Source organism: Polyodon spathula, chromosome 4 (assembly GCF_017654505.1).
Source record: "Polyodon spathula isolate WHYD16114869_AA chromosome 4, ASM1765450v1, whole genome shotgun sequence".
NCBI lineage: Eukaryota > Metazoa > Chordata > Actinopteri > Acipenseriformes > Polyodontidae > Polyodon > Polyodon spathula.
This window is the reverse complement of record NC_054537.1, coordinates 70,635,077-70,649,725: the sequence shown is the minus strand read 5'-3', so window position 1 is coordinate 70,649,725 and position 14,649 is coordinate 70,635,077. Positions and strand designations below refer to the sequence as shown.

The window sequence follows — 14,649 nt, the reverse complement described above, 5'->3', positions numbered from 1 at the left end:
CACCATGCTCTTTTATCCACTTTCAAAAGAGAGTTTTAAGCACAGTGTCCCTGGTGGACAAAAAGTGCTCTCAAAGTACAATAATCTGCAGCTCACATGGAACTACCGTATATCTCCTGCCAGGCTGTTTATCAACCTTTTTGTTTTTGTACATTTACAAGTAAAACCTATACATTCATAAACTTTTTCAGGGAACTTCTTTTACAGAAGTTGCTGGATCCTGAAAGCCAGGTTAATGTGAACTGTAGTCTGGCTGATGCATCAGGAGCAGGCAATTACTTTATGCTGCCTGTATCTCAATGTAATTATTTTTGATGATAGAATTGTAAATAGGGGGTGGCTGTTGTCTTCAAACTCGGTATGGTTATCATTTTAAATGTTATATAAAAATGTTTTAAAAAGATAGTTAATTCACAATCTTTAGCATTTGGAGGAATTATGCATAAATAATTATTGTGTGGCAGCAGCCTCAAAGTTTATTTTCAAACTTAAATAGTTTAGCTTTTTCTCCACCGATCATGCTGAAGCTTGAAATATATCTCAGGACAATTACTACTCATGTTTAAAATGTAGGAGGTCATGTAGGAGTTTTTTTTTTTTTTTGTGAATGAAGGTGCTTGATAATGGTCTTAAATTGTTGGTTTACACCAACAGATGACCAGTTTTTTTTGACAGTAAACTTAACCTTCTCAGAAACTTGTGAAACAAGTGCTTTTAAAATAGGGTACTCGACCTTGGTTCTATCCGAGTAAAATTGACTCACATTACAGTTGTAACAGATAACACAGTGATAAATATATAGACACTCACTGGCGGGGTAGATAACAGATCATTTCATTTTAAGCCCTTGACCCTTTTTTAGACATCACATCCTTGTATGGTAAAACCCTTTTTTTCTGAATTGGCAGTTTTTATAACTCTCAGAAGGTACACAGAACCTGTTTCAACTCAATTGTGTTGACATATTGACTGTCTAAAGACACACTGTAGCCCCTGATACATGACCATTCAGACATGTCTTGGCTCATTTTCTCCTTGCATTCACTTTGACTCCCTGGAATATTTCCCACCAACACCGAATCCCTGGGGAATCATACTGTAGAGTATGTGTTTGTGTGTGTGTGTGTGTGTGTGTGTGTGTGTTACTGTGGTGCCTCTGGGGGAAATATATTGTGTTTCTTGTAATATACCTCCCTCCTTGTTTGAGGATCCTCTGTTTCAGGCCAATGTCAAAAGGCTCTTTAAACCTCAACACCTTTTTGCAGCATGTGCTCAAAAATGAGTAACCCTCATAACCATCTTTCTTGTAAATAAAAAGAGGAAAAACAAATGAATCAATCATGTACTTGCTGTTCTGACGGGCACATTGATAGGGACTTGAAATTTATAGTGGCCCATTGTACTGTGTCACAGCATGGATACAATAATTCAGCAAGACCAATTTAAATGTTCAATGGAACTGTGCTATATGCAATGATTTTCAGTGGGGCACATTGTTATGACTCAATAACTGTGTATGTGACATTGTTTTTGTATCTCTAAATGCATTTATTGTCCGCAGGCAGCACAGCTATGTCTCAATATTTGACAGTACTGTGTTATACTCAGATCAGTTCTCTGGATAAATTGCATTCTGGTATGATCCTGTAGACCTTGAAACATTTTATACTGTGGCTGGTGAACAATGTGTATTACTTAGATTTACATGCAAGTATGACTACTGTTTATTTTGCTGAGACAAACTGGTCTAAACCCTTTTGTGTATGTGTGTGGGTCTCATTCGCCCACAGAACTGGGTCGATACACTTTTGGATCAGTGTTTACATCTATCTTTAATGGGATAAGTTTGACAAAATACACAGCTATTCCACTTGGTGAACCACAGCAGGAACTGGTGTCTTCATATGAGGCAGTAAACCGTGGCAGACCCAGTAATATGTATATGCTTCAGGTTGTCATATGACAACAGCTTCTCTAATACAGTTTACTATATGTTTCACATCACAGATTTAAATCTTAACAATTATACACACTTAACAATTATATTTTTGCATGCTAAACAAAATGGACTGTTTGAATGAGTAACAACTTGTACATGTAACTCCAGGGCAAGTTCTTACATTGCATTCCAAATACAATATATAATCTCAAGAGGATATAACCTTAAATCTGCATGGTTAGAACATGGGTTTATATTCTTAAATTAACTTTTAGGGGACTTTGGAAAAACATTTAAAAAAAAAAAAAAAAGTCATAAAATACACCGTCATTTTCCGTCCTAAAAAAAAAACACCATTTCAGGATCCAGAGGGCACCAGTGTTAGGAGATGTGAAGTTTCCTCAATGTCCAATCCTGTCTCAATTTCCCTGAAAGCCTCAAGGTCAGGGTCATACATACGCTACCAAAAACCTCTGGTGGTCATTAATCTTATTTTTACCTGACAAACTCTTCCCAGTCCTGTCAATGTCTGAAGTGATTTTTCCATAGCAACTATGACTTACAATTTGTGTCCTGTTTTTGTAAGCTTTAAATGCTATCCCTGCCCATTAAAACGTAATATTAAATTTAACACATTTGCATATTTTTTAAAAATGGAAATTTAAGACTGCAATACAAGTAGTGCCTCAACTTCTGAATAGTAATACAAAATTAATTGATTAATACTAGATTTGATATAATCAATTTACTCATACAGAAAATGTTGCCTATTTTAGTAACAGTACTCCTACTATCAGTAATATCAGTTATCTAAGATTTAAAACCTTTACGAAACGTAATCAGTTTGATTTTGTTTTTAAATGTATTTTCTGCTGGTATACAAACACACACACTAATATATATATATATATATATATATATATATATATATATATATATATATATATATATATATATATATATATATATATATATATATATATATGTGAAGCCGTCCCTCCAAACTGAGCAACCGGGCAATGAGGAAACTGGTGAAGCCAACAACAACTTTAAAAAAACTACAGAGTTCAATGGCTGAGATGGCAGGGTAGCAAGAAGGAAGCCATTACTAAAAATAAGTCATCTCAAAGCCCGCATGAAAGCACCTGAGTGATCCTGCAAAAATGTGGCAAAAGGTGTTGTGGTCAGGACGAGACCAAATTGGAACTTTTTGGTCTAAATGCCAAGCGTTACTTTTGGCACAGACCCAACACAGCATATCTCCCAGTCCAGACCATCCCTACAGTCAAGCATGGTGGTGGCAGCATCATGCTATGGGGATGCTTCTCCTCAGCAGGGACTGGAAAGTTTGTTAGGATTGAAGGAAAAATGGATGGAGCAAAGTACAGGCAAATACTAGAGGAAAACCTGTTTCAATCTGCTAAAGACTTAAAACAGGGGTGAAAATTCACCTTTCAGCAGGACAATGATCCAAACCAAAGCTACACTGGCGTGGCTTAAAAGTAAGAAAGTGAATGTCCTTAAGTGGCCCAGTCAAAGTCCTGACTTGAATATTAGAATATAATGTTCATTCCCAGAGGTTCTATGTTAAAGACTACCCAATTTCTAAAACAATTGGATAATTAAAAAAAAAAAAAAAAAAAAAAAAAAAAAAGGACATTAAAAGCCTCTACACTGTTATACCAATTAATGAAGGGTTAATTGCAATAAAACACTTTTACATACTTGAATTTTCACATTCAAGTATGGGGTGTTAGCATGGAACCTAAAATTGGACCATCACATGCTTGCCTTCTTGTGGGATCAGTTGAAAAAACATTTTTACAGCAACATAATGGAAACACACCTAAACTATATCCTGGGTACACTGACGACATCTTTGGAATTTCCACCTATTCCAGTAAGGATGTAAAACATATCAGTCAGTAACACATTTCCATCCAGCCCTGGATTTCACATGGAACATACCAGAAACTGGCAACACTATAGCTCTCTTAGACAATTCCTCCATTAACACCACTGTCTACTACAATCCAACTGATTCTCATTCATATCTGCAGTATGACTCCTCACGCCCTAAGGCTCGCTGTGACTCTATTCCCTATTTACATCTGTATTTAAGTTGGTTTTCATTTTCAGTCATTTGCAGCGACGATCAATATTTCTTCGCCAAAAGTGAGGGTGTGTGTGTGTGTTTCTTGGAAACTGACTTTCTGGACAAGATCACAAAAGCCAAATCCCGCATTTGAAATATAAATAGAAAATAAAATAGCAATATACAACACACAGGTGACAGAATCCCTCTGGTCCTCATTTACCACCCTAACAACCGAAAGATAAGACAACTGTGTAAATTTTACAACAAGACCTATCTACAGCGCCTATTTTCAAAACTCCCCCCTTTTTGTCATATAGAAGAGAGAACAATATAAGAGAATATGTGGTACACAGTGCTATTCGTCCTTCTGGAGAACCTTTGAAAGGCACAGATCCATGTAATAGACTATGATGTAACACCTGTGAATACATTAGAGCTTAGAGGCCCTAAATATTCATTCAGCACATTGTACATGTACCTCTAAAGCAACAGTCTACTGCAAATTGTATATTGGGGACACTAAAAGACCTTGATCGATTAAAATCGAAAAGTAGCAAGCCCAGATATAATTAGGCTTGCTACTTTTCAATATTAAACCAGTAAAGCTTGTTAAACGTCAAATTCCCAAAAGATTTTGAGTTTGACTGAAATAAAAGCATATAGTATAAACGTTGGTAAAAACCACTTGCTATTTTTTTTTTTTTTTACCAAAAATATTAATTTAGAAATCATCCTTTCTGCTCTGAATGGCTAGGGGTCACTGTCAGTCATCTCAATGGTCCCTTAACTGTAGTTTCACTGTCATTTCATCCTGTTCGGACAACATGTCATTGACCGAAGCAGCGCTAGAATGCCCTCAATCGTTTAAATGACTGTCAATCACAAAAGACTTGCACCAACTGTGCACTTTCATTTGTCAGCTACAGCGTCTGTCATTCAAAGCGCCTACTTTGAAATTAGTGGGTTAAGGTGTAGGTAGACTTTAGGTGTAGGAACAGTTAATGAATATTATGCACAATACCCTGACCAATGACAGGACGAAGCGGGCCTGTCTGCCTTACCTTCCAGTGACCGAGTCCGACTGTGCTGAAGCAGGAGAGGGGGGAGCTCAGACTCCGAATAATAAGTGCAAGTTAGTTCTGCTCTAATCTATCATGTTTTGTATTGTACATACTATTTGTATTCGTAAATTTATGCTATAAAAAAATCTCTTTAAAAATATCTAAATAAGCTGCTTAGAGGCAGGATACATCTCTTAACAGAAAGGAAACTTCACATGTTAAATGTATGATGGAATCAACTAGATCCAGCAACTTCCAGTAGGAGATTAAAACTAGTTTAGTTTTTGGTAACAAACTTAACTACAGTTTGTCATCAAACTACTATTTATTCATTTGTTTTATAGAATGCAAGATACAACTAAATATCTTCACAAAACATTTGTCTGTGTATTTCCTATCAGTGCGCAAGGAAACCAATCTGTTAATACTGATAAGATCACAAGTATTTGTATACAATCATGTGCAGCCAGAAACCATAAATCAAAACAGACATTCAACAGATTCATTCATACAGCAAGCCCTAGCATCTAAACACTAACACAGTTTCTTCATTTATTGACTTCAAGTTCAGTTGCATAACTAAGGTCAGTAGAATTTTATAAACTCAAATAAATAAAAGGCACTGCATAGCTTTAAAAGACCCTTTTAAATTTCTAGTTAGTAGTGGCAGGGGTCAGAGACCTTTATCTTCTCATTAACACAACTTTGGCTGTTGTCACAGAGATACAAACACAGGTCTGAAATGTATAATTGATCTATTTAGAAAACTAGACAAAAAAAATCAATGGCTTCAATGATAGGTTTCAAGACTATTCTTAAAATTCACTATTTCATATTGCGTCCAAAGCTGTGTAATTATATAGAGGTTTAAATCACACTGAACAGGACAGAGAGAGAACAATACTATAAAACTAAGCTTCCCAGGGCTATTAAGGTCTTTCAAAAAGTCTTATGCTTTGATTTGTCTTGCATGAGTCAGATCCTCTTCTAATATACATGTAATACTACCATCTGAAATTTCTTTATATTAGAAATTTTGTAGTTTTACATCACTTGAACACTATAAATCATAATTTGATGTTATCAGATACAAAAAAATGACAGAAAAAGAAACAACCTAAAAAGTTTTTATTGAGAAAAAAATTATATATTAAAAAAAAATACAGAACTGAAAGATCATAATTAGATAAGCCTCCACCCTCAGGTTAATTCTTGGTAGAAGCACCTTTGGCAACAATTACAGCTGTGTCTGTTGGGATAGGTCTCTACCAACTTTGCACACCTAGATCTGACAATATTTGACCATTCTTATTTACAAAACTGTTCAAGCTCTGTCAAGTTCCTTGGGGAAAGCTGATGGACAGCAATTTAAGTAATGCCACAAATGTTCAATTGGATTTAGGTCTTGGCTCTGACTGGGTCACTCAAGGACATTTACCTTTTTGTTCCTTAGCCACTACAGTGAAGCTTTGGCTGTGTGCTTTGGGTCGTTGTCATGCTGAAAGGTGAACTTCCGTCCCAGTTTCAGCTTTCTTGCAGAGGGCAGCACGTTTTCCTCAAGGACTTTTCCGTACTTTGCTCCATTCATTTTCCCTTATATCCTGACAATTGCCCCAGTCCCTGCCAATGAGAAACATCTCCATAACATGATGCTGCCACCACCATGCTTCACAGTAGGGATGGTATTCTTTGGGTGATGTGCTATGTTGGGTTTGCGCCAAACATAACGGTTTGCATTTAGGCCAAAAAGTTAAATTTGTTTCGTCAGACAACAAAACTTTTTGCCACATGGCTACAGAATCTCCTGAGTGTTTTGCATACTTCAAATGGGATTCAGGTTGGGCTTTCTTGAGTAATGGCTTACTTCTTGCCACCCTACCATACAGGCCAGACTTGTGGAGTGTTTGGGATATTGTTGTCACATGCACACTTTGACCAGTCTTGGCCATAGCTCTTGCAAAGTAGCCATTGGCCTCTTTGTAGTCTCTCTGATCAGTCTCCTCCTTGCTCGGTCATCCAGTTTGGAGGGATGGCCTGATCTAGGCAGGGTCTTGGTGGTGCCATACACCTTCCACTTCTTAATAATCATCTTCACCGTGCTCCAAGAGATATTCAAGGCCTTTGATATTTTTTATACCCATCCCCTGATCTGTGCCTTTCAACAACTTTGTCCCAGAGTTCTTCTGAAAATGCCTTAGTGCTCATGGTTGAGTCTTTGTTTTGAAATGCACTACCCAGCAGAGGGAACCTACAGGAACTGCTGAATTTATCCTGAAATCACTACAGTTTAACACAGATGGAGGCCACTTAACTTGGTGTGTGATTTTTAAGGCGATTGGTTGCACCTGAGCTAATTTAGGATTGCTATTACAAGGGGGGTGGACACTTATCCAACCAAGCTATTTCAGTTTTTGGAAGTTGTGGGGTAGAAAGAAATATTCTAATGCATTTTATTTCCAAGCTATAAGGCAACAAAAGGTGAAAAGGCGGTGTAGACTTTCTATAGGCACTATATATATATATATATATATATATATATATATATATATATATATATACACACACATATATACGTATATACACACACACACACACACACACACAGAGTTAAGGTTGGAAGGCCCAGAGGAACACTTAATGCATGTCATGTATTTCAAAGTGTTTTTTGATGGCCATCAGCTGCAGCCAATGTCTGAGGTTAGGAATCAGAGTATCATCCTTGACTAATGCACGGTAATGTGTGATTTGTATTCTGGAAAATACGATCTGTGCTGGTGTTTCTGAATTTATGGCACAGTGCCCTGTTATCATTTCTCTTACAGGCAATATATAAAATCAGAGTGTCCGACAGGACTCGGAGTTTAAAGATATTTGATTTACTTTGTGGTATATCTGAAATAAATAAATACAATCAGAAGTGATGTTTTTTTTTGTACTGCTGTCAAATACGTTAAGCTATAAAAGAAAGCATGTTTAGCATTTGATAACGAAAATGTCTGACTGAGAAAATGGGAAAACATAATTGTTCAATTTAAAAATTAATTGCTTCTTGTTCTGATACATTTTACATGTTGTGTATGTGAAAGAAACAGCACTGCAGCAGTCACTGATAAGACCCTGTGTTACAATGTAATCCTTAAACATATTCCTATACTTGAAATGACTGACAAAGCAATGCAGGTTTTTGACAGGTATTAACTTATAAACTGTGAAAAATACCAAACAAAAAAAAATCCTATAAATTAAACTTAGAATCCTTTTTTTCATGATATCCTGTTGTATTGAGACAGAATCAAACTACATCATTTAAAACATCACACTTTTAGCCATTTTATTTTTTCCTCCCAAACACAGAAAGAAGCAATTAAAAAATGTCTGTGTAATTAACTACATCCAAGGCTTGGTTTTGGATCAAAACGAAAAAAGGAACCAACATATTGGAAGTGTCTGATGGAGCTTGCTAATTTTCAGGATTAACAAAAAAAGACAGGATGAAAATAAATGAATGAAACAACTCACCTTTAATGGTTTCATCCACTACCTCAACCACACGATCTATTTGCTGTACCTGTAACACAAGAGAAACAACATTAAGTAACTACAAGTCCAAAAATCCAATTACCCCTTATTAGCAACATAAAAGGACGAGAATTCAACTCCACGGTTAAAATTATCATCTACTGCCTATGTTCGCCCTAGAAGGGTCAAGTCTAATAGATTTCCAATAACCAATCTCATGTCCACACCAGAGACACACATTGTTATCACTTTCAGTGTCTTTCTTGAAAGCAAGGTCAATTCTTTGGCACAGCCTTCCATTGAAGAGGTAGTGAAATTCCTCTGTTTCTCACAGCTAATTTCTACTTTGTCCATCTACAAATACAGCTGGCTAATCTCCAGAGCACCACCCTGCGGATTAAAAGCACCTTTTCGTGCATGGGACCTTTGGAGTAGGGATTATTGTGGAATGTTATTTCTTTTTTGGTCTGCAAACCAGCAGTGTTCCCCCGATACCATTGCTGGTAGAGGGGTGGTTCTTTTTGTTCTTTTATTAAAAACACGGACATTTTTGGGGAAAAGAACTGTTTGGACATTGTTTTACTCACCACACCACTCGCACAGTTTGCACCACCCCAGAAGTGGTATATAATCATCAGAACCGCATGGCCCAGAGTGGTTTATACCGCTTATAACATGGCTGTCACCCATCAATTGTGGGAAGAAAAATAATTAAAACACATTTAAATGAAGACAAAACCAGAAACTTTTATTGTGCAATAGTCAAATTTTATTTAATTTATTGTTCGCTTCTTAAATATAAATTGCACACATTAATTTATTGTGAATATCTGCATCGAAAGTCGTGGGGTCGTGTCTGGCCTTGTCGTTACCTGCTTTTCTAAGAGTTTAACTGACTGACGGGAATAAGTTATTGCTGGTTTTAAACTCGGTCTGTGCAGAGATGTTAAAACTTCTATTGCTAAAATATGTATTTGCACTGGCATACAATTCCCCTATGTTGAGATTTTTTAACTTATTTCCATAAAATTAATGTCCCTATTTTTCTTTAAATACATTAACCAGCCTATGCTTAAGTTTTTTTTTTTTTTTTTTTTTTTTTTTTTTTTTTTTTTTTTTTTTACTTCTGGTGCACTTATTTTATTTATTTTTTTCAGATGGACTGCTGTCTTCACTCAAAGTTGGTGTTGTACCAGTTATGTGGAGTTTCATCCCCAAATATATCAAAGGAAATGGGTGAAAAGCCACTCATTTTTGGCAGTGGTTTTGTAACTAATAACAAATAAAATGGCAGTTTGTCATTTAATTTAGAATGTAGGTGGGCGTAGTGATTTCTTTAGTGTGAAGCGGCTTATTAGTATGATAAGTATGGATACGAGTTTTTGTGGCGTGATGAAACAAAAACAAACCCAAAAACAAAAACCTATTTGGTCACACCAATAGTTGTTACGTTTGGAGAAAGTCTGGTGATGCATACAAAGAAAATAACACCATACTTAATGTCAAGCATGGAAGTGGTAATATCCTTCTATGGGGATCCTCAAATGGCACATATAATTTAGCTCCAATACATGGTAAAATGGATTCCATAGCACATCAAAAACTATTGGCCAATCATCTGAAAGCCTCTCCTACAAAGCTTGGTTTAAAAGCGTAACACGACACTGATCCAAGCACATATCAAAATCTACTTCAGAATATTAAAGAAGAATAAAATCAAGGTTCTGGAATGGCCTAGTCAAAGTCCCGATCTAAATCTGATTGAGAATCTTTGGGTTGAAGAAGGCTGTGCACAAGAGAAGTCCTCGGAATTTGAATGAACTGGAACAATTCTGAGTTGAAGAATGCTCAAAAATCGCTAAAGAATCATGTCAAAAGCTCACTGACAAATTGCTGAAATAAGGAATTGTAGAAATCTATTTTTTGTAACTTTTTTTTTAATCATCCACAAAAACAAATTACAGGGAAAGGTCTTTTGTAGCAAAAGTTTTGTTTGAGAGATTTCTAGAAATTATAACATTTCCATTGGTATTGGTATGTAAACTTTTGACGACAACTGCATATATAAAAATCAACTTTAGACACGTGGCAATCAACACAGTGTAAAATGTACTGCAGGCTTCAAAGCCTAAAAACAATATTACTATAATGGATTGAAACAGGGAATTAATGGCTAAACCATGTACTTCTATTCAGAGCAGCTAACCTCCAGACACAAGAAAATTGACATTGCTATGGATAACCAATGATTGATTACTGTATGTGGTGTGTACTTACATTTTGTTTATGCTGGAGTACTAATTTCTTGGACCGGTCTCCCTAGTAAAAAATTTTAAACTATAATGGTACTTTCTGATAAAAAGAGAGATACCATTTGATTTCCATAAGGTGATAAAAATGTTACAGAGACCCCTATCTTAAAAGAACAATGGCACATATTATGTATTTGGTGACAAAGTTGCGACAGTGGGGTTGGATTACACTATCTAACACAATTTTTGTTCCTGGGTAGTAAGTGTTATTTCCTAATTGCTTATGCCTCAAAAGTATAGAACATGGCTATTATTCCCCACAAACTTTGCTTTTGTGACCAGGACAGATATTTCAAAATATCACCATTTCCACTGGGAAAACAGGCAAATGTGTGTCTTTTCGTTCACATAGTCAGAAAAAAACAACATATGAATCCAAATAGTATTTATACTAAAGTAATACAAAAATGACTACAAAAGATTTAGAAGCGAGTAGTTTTTCGAGATTTACGATTATACTGGTCACAAAAGCAAAGTTTGGGGGAATAATAGCCATTTTCTATACTTTCGAGGCATAAGCAATTAGGAAATAACACTTACTACCCAGGAACAAAAAAAAAAAAAAAGATTTGTTACACGGTGTTATCAGTGTTTTATTGTCTTTCACCTCAGGGTCACTACTGGTTCGATTCCAGCCAAGGTTGATGATGAAGAAAGTCATTTCTGACTCTACATTGTGTTCCGGTCCTGCAAGAGCTTTGATGACTTCAGCAAGTCTACAATGCTAACAATTTATCAGTTAACTGTACACAGGACAATAAAAAACTAACAAAACAAAAAAAAGTACATTCAGAAGGTTAGTGCTTTTATTCTGGGTTTGGTGAGGAACAATTTAAACTTTTCTACTAGACGTAAAGCTATTGGTGAAGTAGTTTTGATGTACAGTATACAGTAAGCTTTGATTCTAAACTTTGTACACATGTGGCACTCATTTTCCTGTTTTACTTAAAAGGCAGCCTACATCCCTACAGTGTTTTCCCTGACCTTTGATGCAAACTTTTAAACAACTGATATCTAATTTTAAATCTAATCTATAAATACAACACCAATTGAGAAGCACTTCCTCAGCAAAGTGGCCACCCTGCCATGAATCAATCTTCCCAAAAACCCAAATCTATCCTTGTGGACCTCACACTGCTAGTCCCCCTAGGTCTTAATGGATAGAAAAGCTTTTACCTATTTTGCACAAGTGCCCTGAAACAATTTTTTTTTTATTTTTCATTATTATTAATGGGACCCGAATCATAGAACACCAAAAACAGTGGGTTGTTAATATGACCTGGCCTCAGCTTCTATTGCAACCCATAGTGTTACTGTTTAACATACTGTGAACAGGCTGGCTGTAGGGGTGATGTCAGGCCAGAAAGAATCACACAAGCAGACAGGCACTACTGGGGTGAAAACTGAGATGCCGCGGCGCTCAGTGCGTTCACTGCAAAATAAAAAGTTTAAAAAACAGAAAAACACTTTGTAAAAGAAAACTGCGCATTGGCCAAAACAGACAAACAAAACAGACTAACATTAAACACAAAGTGGATGAACAGACAAAAAACACGGTGAATCAAAAACAAACAAGTGTGATGCTAATCCTTCCAGCACGAAATAGCAACTATTTACTTTCTCTCCTTTCTTCCATTCTCTACTCACCGAACACCCAACCCTGAGAGTAACATGTGCATCTGTATATATTGTTGTGCCGGGATTCAATTACTAATTAATTATTCACTTGAATCGCAGTACGTAAACCAATTTGTGCAACCCTGTCCTCACATACTATTAATTACTTTAAATGCACATGAAGTGAAGTGCAATCCCCGTACCTAAATACAACTATATATTAAAATCATTACACAGGCCCATTTATATCCCGTGCACCAATACCTATACACCAACATTAACACACCACACGCAACAGATAAACACACAAAGACATGCAGGGGCAGAGCACACTGCCACACAGCACAGCAACATAAAGTACCTCAAACCTTGTTAGTCATTCCAGTAGCTGTTAGTTATATAGCACTGCAAGATCAAAACACCTAGGTTTTTCTATTGAAAATATATTGTACATATTCAAATAGGCTGAATGTGGTTATTGTGCTCATTTTGAGGATGTCAAACTGAATGTGTCACTCAAGAGACAACTATGTAATAGCAGCTTGCAGGGTAATTTCAGAAATGATTTGCATAATTGTCTTTATTAGCAGACACAGATGAAGTGCTGAAGCTTGTGGTAAAATAAAAATCACTCTTCCCTATAAAGAAAAAGCTAGCTGGTTCAGAGGATTAGTGCACCAGTCTTTCACCTCTTGGGGCCTTTGTTTGAACCTAGGTTTGCACAACATAAATTTAATGAGTTTAATGTATCCCTCAGAAGTCCACATAAAAGCAAAACAATTGAAAAGAAAACAGTCCAAGAGATGGGGGAATTGCATCTAGAACAAAATCATTTTCTTAACCTCTTATAATGTTGCCTATATTTTTAAATCAAACTAATGATCTTGTGCTTGACAGTCACATAAAAGGCCAAGGTTACTGTAGGTCAGAAATTAGTGCTCTGTAGCCTACAATGCTACGCTTACCTGGCAGGTATAGGTAAATCCTCCTTAGTTAGAAATAAAACAAAATCACTAGAGACCATATTTTGCCATTCATTCCCAAAGTTCCTATTGGAGAGGAGATAAAGGCTCAAATACTAGTAAGTGAACACAGACTCGGCAGGCAATGAAAACCCATCAGCCTCTGTGCTACTGAGGGTTTGGGAATACTGTATTAACTTAACATTAAAACTTCCCTCAGAGTATATGTTAAAATGAAATGGTGGGTGGAAAAATTAGTTTCTTTCAAAGCTTCTTTGTCTGCGTGTATTACATGAAGTACTGTACATCAACAATTATCAAGATCAAGAGATCATTTTAACAATGAACACCAGCAGCAGAACTAATTCAGAACTCAATAAAAGTTTCCCGTGCAGCATATTCATGAAAACGGTGCGTGGTCTTTATCATTGGTATGTACGACAATTTACAGGTTTCATTTAACCTTTCCTGTCATCCTACAACGTATGTACCTATATCTGACTACATGTCTATGTGCACAGACAGATATTTGTCACTTCTCTGATGGCAACCTATATTGCTTTAAATGAGCCGCTATTTTGAGGAGACACTGACAGCGCAAGAAAAGCAGCATGAAACTACTGCCATTTGCAATGTTCCTAAAACTATCCTGCTGGGTTGCAAGATGAGCATCTTGTGCTTTGTGCTTTCCATCATTCCTATAATCCTCAGTTCTTAAATCAATACTTCATACACAAAAAAGAAGCTATACTTCACCATATATACACAACACTTCTAGTTGGCTTAATTTAAAAACACAACCAAAGTTGCCAGCTGGGGAGCAGCGTTCCTTTTGTCAGCTCTAGCTATTCACCCCAAGCTTTATCAACCCAGCCAACTGGGGCTTTAGCTATTTTGCTTTATTAAGTATAAGCAGTTAGTAGTGTAGCACTGAGCACTGAATTTCAAGTGCTGGTATTGACTGACCACAAAACAAGAAAGCCGAGTGGAAAAACAAAGGAGCTCGTTCAGTTGACAGGACAGGATATTGCCAGGACAGTGATGATGCATTTTCACCTTGAGGCAATGAGACAGTAATTTAATAACCAAAGTAAACTGGAGAAGCAGCCGTTAAAGCAGCACATCAGAATAAAACAGAAGA

At 36.4% G+C, this 14,649-nt stretch overlaps 1 protein-coding gene across 1 annotated transcript in view; it reads right to left on the bottom strand.

Moving 5' to 3' along the window:
• Positions 1 to 14,649, bottom strand: part of cdkal1 (CDK5 regulatory subunit associated protein 1-like 1) — a 410,621-nt gene that overhangs the window by 294,894 nt on the left and 101,078 nt on the right. The window contains exon 6 of the mRNA XM_041248498.1: positions 8,618 to 8,666. Coding sequence (XP_041104432.1) covers positions 8,618 to 8,666 — 49 coding nt within the window. The remainder of the gene's footprint in view (positions 1 to 8,617; positions 8,667 to 14,649) is intronic.